Source organism: Manacus vitellinus, unplaced genomic scaffold (assembly GCF_001715985.3).
Source record: "Manacus vitellinus isolate BGI_N305 unplaced genomic scaffold, ASM171598v3 scaffold_13_pilon, whole genome shotgun sequence".
NCBI classification, from domain to species: Eukaryota; Metazoa; Chordata; class Aves; order Passeriformes; family Pipridae; genus Manacus; species Manacus vitellinus.
The window spans coordinates 14,917,278-14,925,430 of record NW_021938999.1 but is presented as its reverse complement, the minus strand read 5'-3'; the positions used below and the strand labels follow the sequence as shown (position 1 = coordinate 14,925,430).

Below are 8,153 nucleotides of genomic sequence, written 5' to 3'. Positions count from 1 at the left end.
CCGGCGTTCCATGTTGCCGGCGGAGGGAGGGAAGGGGCGGCTGCACGGGCGCGGGCACCAGGACGGAGCCCGCACTCCCCGGCTTTTCCCACTCCAGTGATCCCTAATAATAACGGCGGTCCTTGGCTGGGGGGCTGCTCCCTCTCTCCTTCCCTCCCCTCTCACCGATCCGGAGCACCGGCAGTTCTGTGTCTGGGGCGCGGAGAGATGTGCAGACGCCGCTCTGGTTTTCCGTGTGCGGGTGTGTGCTTTACGAGGCTGGGTGCCCCACAGCTTCCACAGTAGCCAGGGAAGCTCTCCCCAGGGCGGATGGGCTCTGCAAGCGTCTCTGTGTGGAGAGGGATTCTTGTTGAATCTTCCAAGGCTTTTCGGCATAATGCATTTACTGGCCATTACTCTGCCAATTCGGAACCTCTACAGCTATCATTTGGCCTCATTAAATAGTCATGGATTGAGGAGGTCTGTTTCATCGCGGTTTCCTTTTTTTTTTTTTTTATTGTTGTTTGAAAGGGGAAGAGGCCAAATAACAGTTTAAATTGACTGCCACGGCATCCAGTGTTCTGGATAGTGATGGCTTTACCTCTGCGAGGTTGTGCCTTTGCGAAGGCTGGGGTGGTTTCCTTCCACATTCTTTCCCTGCCTCCCGGTGAATTCAGTGCCCGACGAGCAACAAGCCAGCTCCCCGCCCGGCCCGGGGCCGATTCTCCCTCCCCGGGTACCGCCGCTGTCCGCGGTCCTGAATCTCCATCCCTTCCCGGCCCCGTGTCGCTGTCCGCGGTCCTGAACCTCCTCCTGCCCCGGCCCGTCATCCAGGGCCGGCGCCTCCGTTGCTCTCCCGCTCCGGGGCTGGGTGTGTTGTTTGTCTTGGATGCTGAAAGGAGCCTCCTCGACCGACTGTTTCACGGTGTATTGACCTCACCCCACATAAAGGCATGATGAGTTTATATAATATCAGGTTTATATAAGTGAATTCTAGAAGAGGAGAGGCAAGGAGGGTGGGGACTAAATTCGTTCTTGGGCAAACTACTGGAGTCACTGGGATTATACCTGAGATGACAGTCTCCATTTTTTAAGACTGGAAGTGAAATCTTCCTATTTCACGTCTTCCATAATTATTAATCAGGCATTACCACTGTGTGTAAAATACAATTTTCCATTCAATTCAGGACTCTACCCAGATTCTATGGATGTTAATGAGAAAAAGAAATATTCTTTAGTTCTCTGAAACTAAGATCAAAATTCCTTTTTGTATAACAGTCTATGAGCAAAGACACAAGTACTTTGAAACTTTATTTTTTCATGCTAATGTTCCAGTAAAAAGTAAGATTCTTGGAATACTTTAGAATAGGTTAAACTCATTGCAATGTGGATATCTCTGCACTGATAAATGGCTGCTTTCCTATAAACATCTTGTTAGCATATAATCATTCCCGTCTCTATTTAAAGTAAAGGCACTCTAAATTTGTGAATTACAGCCTTTTACCTTATAGTCAAAGTTGACATTTTGAAACTATAGCAGTTCCCATCATAGAATCTTTGTGCCTATCACACCGCAATGAAGTTACTAGTTGTCTCTGCTCTTGGTTTGTGGCTTTACTTGCTCCTCTTGTGCACCTCTCTTTCTAAGATCTACCAAGAATGTTAGGAATAATTACCAAGAAGCTGATCCAAACCTATGGAGTAAGACTCTTCTAAGGATTAAGGAGCACCCTCTTCCAGACTAAAACTGGAACTAGCCTGATGAGACTCAGATTCCTTAGCTTCAAGCTTTTTGTTTTAGTCAGTGTGACCAAAGAAATCAGATGTGGAAAATGCCTCTCAACTGATGCTCTACAATTGTTCCCAACAGCTTTTTTTTCCTAGCCTGGTTATGCCAGTCCAAATGTAAAGTGACTGAAACAGTGATCAAAAGAGGAATTCTGGCTTCCAGTTCATATAGCTTTGCATTGTGACAGTGTCCTTATTGCAGTGTCTGTTAGGTTTTTTTTCATGTTGCTAACATGGATTTTTCCTTTGTGATTTCCATTGTAACATTAGGGACTAATAATTATTTCCTATTCTAAACGCTTTCATTCTTGCTCCCAAAGTAACCCAAGTCTTAAAGTGTATAAATTCCTCATGACTGATAGTATCCTGAAGAAAAAATTTTTGCGACTACAGACTTTCTAATAGTAAGATATATATGTAGCAGGTAACATAGTTGCATCTGTGCCACCTTAAAATAAATGCTCTATCTTCTAGGACTTCTGTAGGCTTTGAGCTTTTAAGATTTATGAATATTAATATAAGCATTTAGATCTAGAGCACCTAAAGTAAACTGCCTAACTCAAATGTACCTTTTAATTTTATTTTTTTTTTGAGCATTTTATTAGCTAGGTTCTGGTTAGATGTTTAGGATCTATGGAAATCTTTCTATCCGATTTCAGTTACCTGTCTTCAGAAAACTCATGGTTGGGAAATTTAGCTGAAACATACACAGTCAGTTTGTAAGCAAGTTCCAGTTGTTCTGGCTTCATCGAATGACTCTGTAACTGTGTCAATGTCCACTTGCTGAGGAATTGTTCCATATCTGAAAGGATTAGATGACCAAATGAGTATATGAGCGTTTAATACAGCTGGTTGGTTGGTTGTGGTTTTTTTGTTGTTGTTGTTGTTTGTTTGTTTTTTTCCCTGCAGTTCATTAAGTTAGTCACAATGGACATCAACAGTAAAAAAAAAATTGCTGCCTTTTTATAGGAAATGCTAAGAGGTCTTGCTGACTGTCACACTTCTAAAGTATGTTTATGGTGTATTTTCCAGGAGTAATATATATTATTTTTAATGTCATCACTCTACTGACTAAAAACCCAACAGTTAGCCATTGGGGCATGAGTAAGTTTATATATATATTTATATATATATAGTCTGTAGATATGAAAAGATCTAACTATCTTGGAGTTGTGTAGTTATTGTGTTTCTCTTTAAAACTATTTATACTGATGAATGGGAAAAAGATGTGACTTTTTAATAGGTTTTTATATTTTGGAATTCAAGAACTAAACCAATAGTCTTTTTGTTAAATCTCACTTACTCCAAAGTAAGCTTTGATTTTGTTGTAATATGTAAATGAGTGGAGATGAGTTCCGTGGAACAAGGCCAAAGTGAGGAGAAACACAGCAGCACAAAGAAAAGCATTGTATGAGGGAGAACTAAATTATTTTGCTTGTTGGGTCTGGTTTGAAGACTTTAATACTATTGTGGGTTTTTCATGACTCAGAAGTTTTGAAAGTTAGAAAATTCTTGTCAAATAAATACAAGATTTATTTTGATGATTCTGATTCTCCAGTTCAATTAAAATTTTTCAATATCAGTCTGTAGTTGGTTGTAAAATAGTTGTAGAAAAGAAGACTTCAACTCCCAGGCACCTTAAACTAAACGAAGCAAGTCCTGGCTTTTGACAGAAGTAACATTTCTCAAGAAGCTTGTCTTTTCAAGACTTTTTCTTCCACTAGTTAGCCATGCTCTGTCTCCATTGCTTAGAAACATTGTTATGTACAAAGACAGGACAAGTATGGTCTTCAGAATACACCAGCAGCCTTGCAGAGTCACCTGGGTTTATTTCCTAGATTCATGGTTTTAAATGTCATTTCAGATCCTGATATCTGATCAAGTGGAAATTTATGGAGCACAATATTTTGATAAAAATGAAAGCTGGAGAACTCTGTTCCAGTAGGGATCCACACTTACTTTTTCCTGCTAATGTCCAAGTTGAATTTCTAAAATCAGTTTTAGGGGAGGGTTTTTATGTTTTTTTTTTTCCCTTGTCACTCTTATCATTGTTGAATGAAGCCTTCCAACAGCTTGAACACTTGCAAAGATGACTGTTGGAAGTGTACCAGCCTGCTGCTAACAGACTAGTTGAAGTGATGTCATGTGGTGAGCAGTGTCTCTTCAGATAAACCTGTAGTGCTAATCTAAATAACAAGAAACAGAACTGCAGGTAGACCTACCTAGTTGCTAATGAGAGTATAAAATTGTTCTTTTAACAAGCAAAAATGTCAAATATTTGAAAGAATTAGATTATCATGAGGCTTTTCCGAACTATCCTTTTTATGAGTAATGAGTTAATCAGTGTTCGCTGACGCCAATGGAAAAACACCTACTCACTTCAGTGGGTTGCACATTGAGGTTGTAAACTTTGAAGTATTGTGGCCAATAATTTTACAAGAGGAGGAAAGGGTAAATGAAGTTAATGAAGGCTGGAAATAGTTTGTCCTTAACAAGGATTTCATGTGGAAATTTTTAATTAACAGAAAAACTCAGGCACATGATTTCGAGAAATCCCGTGTTGTGAGAATCACATGCACAAAAATGTCTACTTGGCTTTGTCCTTTTGTATTACCATTGCTGGGCATGTCATGGAATCTCTAAATATTAATCAGAAAAGATAGTAAACCCATCATGACATTAACAGTGTAAAATACATTTTCCAATGTTGCTGCTATATATAATTCTGGAGACTTCTGAAAAAACTTTTAAAAAAAATTGGGCATTTATTTATTTGTTAGTCAAGGAATACAGTTAAATGTAATGAGCAATTGTTTACTTTGCTCATGAATGCCCAAGAAAAAATGCCATGTCTGGAAAAACAAGATCACAGTTGACTGGTTCTCTCAAAGTGGAAACTGAAAATTTTATATTTGCAACACTTCTGTGACACTGAAGAGAACACCGTATCTTCCAGCAGAAGCTCAGTGATAGCACTGAATAGAATATTTTATTACCTCCCTGAGCATTAGCAGTGAATAAAATATTATTTCCCCCAGCTGCAGCCAAGTATAGCAACAAGTAGAATACTGTACCACATATGAAGACATGGTCTTGATTTTGGTTCCTACATTCTTAGTTTTATTTTCTCCCGTATAAACATGCAGCAAAATATTATTGTAAGGATTTTTCCGAATTCTCTAATGTAATAAGAGATTTTTCTTTTTAATGTTGGGCATTTAATGCTGCAAAAGGTTGGGATGATGCTGAGAGGAAGTTGTACAGTAGTTCTATTTGCAAGGAAAAAAAAGGCTTCAGGGCTAATTCTGTGAACTGACCCCTATTTATCTGATGGAAAATTCTAATCTTTGAGGGGATGGGTGACAAAAAAAATACTTTACAAAGAAGCATGTACTCCTTAACATACATGGATTTTATGAGTTTAAATCCCTGCTGCATATTGAATTGTAAATATATCCAAATTTTGTACAAGTAGCCAGATCACAAGTACACAATGCATTGTGCAATGTTTTTCTTCTATGGCTGTGCTTTGATCTGGTAATTTTCTGATACTTCTGTCCCTTTCAGGCTTCTCTCTCTTCCTGTGTTTGTATCCCAAGGGATAGTGTGGAGAGTTACTCATTTGGATATAGGTATAATAGGAAGTTGTAGCTTTGAGTTCTTCAGATTTCTGAAGAAAAAATTATCTGGTTGAGTGATGTTGTTGTATTAGATTGTTTTCTAAATAATAAATCAATCTGTGACTGAATACTTGTATAAGCTTTCAAGAAACAATAATTATTATTTAAATACTTTTTACATGCACTTGCTATAAGCGTTGGTCTTAGAAACACTGAAGCACCTGAGAAACTTCATAGCATTACCAGAACACTTCCAGGGTCGCTGATACATCTTATTTTATCTCATTTTTCTAGAATTCTGCATTATTTTAATTTTATTACGTTTTCTGTCTGCAGACATCCTGAGCCTGATACAAGCCACCGTCCCAGACAACCAGGTAAGCCTCCAGATCCAGGACCATCAGGTTTAAGTAAAAGCAGAACAGTAGATGTGCTGAAGACAGAACAACGGGCACCTGGACGGAGCCCTTCTACTCTTAGTCTACGGGAATCAAAGTCCAGGACTGATTTTAAAGAAGATCAGAAGCCAAGTATGATGCCCAGTTTTCTCTCAGAAGCCAATCCACTGAGTGCAGTCACTTCAGTTGTGAACAAATTCAATCCTTTTGATTTGATATCAGATTCAGATGCAGCTCATGAAGAAGCCAGTAGGAAACAAAAAGTAACCCCAAAAGAGCAAGGGAAACCCGAGGAGCAGAGGGGCCCCGCGAAACATCCAGCTCAACCACAGTCTCCAAAGCCAGCTGTTCAACAACAAGGACCTGTCAGACCTACCCCCCAGCAAACTGAGTCTTCCAAACCAGTGCCTCAGCAGCAGCCTGGGGAACCAAAGCAAGTTCAGAAACCAGGCCATGGCCACCCAGCAGATGCTAAGCAAGAGCAAGCGAAACAACCGCCCCAGCCACGAGGACCACAGAAATCTCAGCCACAACAGTCAGAACCAACGAAGCCTGTTCAACAACAAACTTCTGCAAAACCTTCACCGGGCCCAACAAAACCCTCCCCACAGCAACCAGACAGCACTAGAATGACGTCCATAGCACCACCTCCCACAAAACCCCCATCACAGCAGCCAGGAGCTGTAAAACAACCATCTCAACAGCCGTCACGACAAGGAGGTCCTGCAAAGCCATCATCCCAGCAAGCAGGGCCTCCAAAACAGCCTTCTCAGCAACCTGGACCTGAAAAGCCATCTGCTCAGCAAACGGGACCTGCAAAACAGCCACCCCAGCCTGGATCTGGGAGGCCACCTCCACAGCAAACAGGGCCTGTAAAACAAGTGCCACCACAGGCAGGGTCTACAAAACCACCTTCTCAGACTGCAGGGGCCACAAAGCCCCCGGCACAGCAACCAGGACCTACAAAACCACCTGGCCAGCAACCAGGGCCAGACAAGCCCCCACAGCAAAAGCCAGCTGGTGGCAGCCAACCCCCTGAGTCCGCCCCAAAGAAAACCTTCTGCCCTCTTTGCACAACCACCGAGCTGCTGCTGCACACTCCAGAAAAGGCCAACTACAACACGTGCACCCAGTGTCACACTGTAGTCTGCAGCCTGTGTGGATTCAATCCTAACCCTCATATCACAGAGGTGAGTAGTTTTTAAACTGATATTCACTACCAGAGCAAAAAGTTAAGTTTACTTTCGTTATGCTGAAACATCAGATGTGTTACAATGTATCATCATGTTAACTTAATGAGTTCAGAGAAAAAATTCATGCTATTCCGGGAAGCTGCTTAAGAGTAAAATGGGATGAAACTGGAGGAAAAGAAAAAAAAAAAGAAGGTAATGGTTCTCTGGTTTTATAGATTTAGAAATGTCTTCTCATTTCTTCATACAAAAAGAGGAGAAACCCCATGTGACTTTTGTCTCATTTTGATTGATTTTAAGCACCTGCTGTCTGTGTTTATAATCTCACCACAATACTCATGCACTAGTATATTTATAATTAAATAAAATTTGCAACTCTAAGAACTAACTAAGCGAAAAAAAAAGTAAAAACCAGTCTTCATAGCTCCAGCATGTGATTTAGAAAAGGATGTGGGGTAGATTTACTGTGTCAGTGTTCATTAGCTGAAAGCCTGAGTCGTAAGTTTTGACTTGATGATACTTGGGTTATTTTGTTCTTGTGGGATGCTAAGAAAGAGATCTCTGTGAACTGTTAACCTAGGTCACCATTCTTGTTGTAATTATATAACATAAAAATGGAATAGAAAGCAATATTAGGACTTCAAATGAATTTATTTTAATCTGATGTTTGTGGTAGCTTGATTTATTGCTTATACATATCCTTTGCTTGCTCTGCATGGGAATAAGGCTTCATGTGACTATCTGTTCTCTTCTTACTGCTTGAACATCTTCTTGTACATCCTGATACACTAATTTTAAATCTGAAGTGTAATTTGAGTTTGTTTTCAGTACCAACACTTTTACCAATTTATAGAAATTCACACATAGCAGACCTGGCACCAAAGAAAAACTAATGATAAATAGCAAGAAGTGATGTTTGGAAAACTTATTTTTGTCTTGTTTTGCTTTTAGTTTAGCTAATCTGAGATGCTCATAGAAAGAAGTATGGACTGTTACTGCATTTTGAACCCGATAGATAGTATCTGTATGTTTAAAATTGAATCAAAGAATTGCTGAGGCAGGAAAGATCCTCTGGTATCATGTAGTTCAACCTTCTGCTCAAAGCAGTGTCACCTAAAGCAAGTTTAGCCAGTTTTGAATATCTTCAAGGATGGGGACTTGACAGCCTCTCTGGGCAA

The 8,153-nt window shown here is 40.1% G+C and overlaps 1 protein-coding gene across 1 annotated transcript in view; it reads left to right on the top strand.

The window, feature by feature from the left end:
* The first annotated feature begins 4,907 nt into the window (after window positions 1-4,907).
* The window catches only part of PCLO (piccolo presynaptic cytomatrix protein), a 337,810-nt gene continuing 334,564 nt past the window's right edge, over window positions 4,908-8,153 (top strand). The window contains exons 1-2 of the mRNA XM_029958071.1: window positions 4,908-4,951; window positions 5,724-6,975. Coding sequence (XP_029813931.1) covers window positions 4,908-4,951; window positions 5,724-6,975 — 1,296 coding nt within the window. The remainder of the gene's footprint in view (window positions 4,952-5,723; window positions 6,976-8,153) is intronic.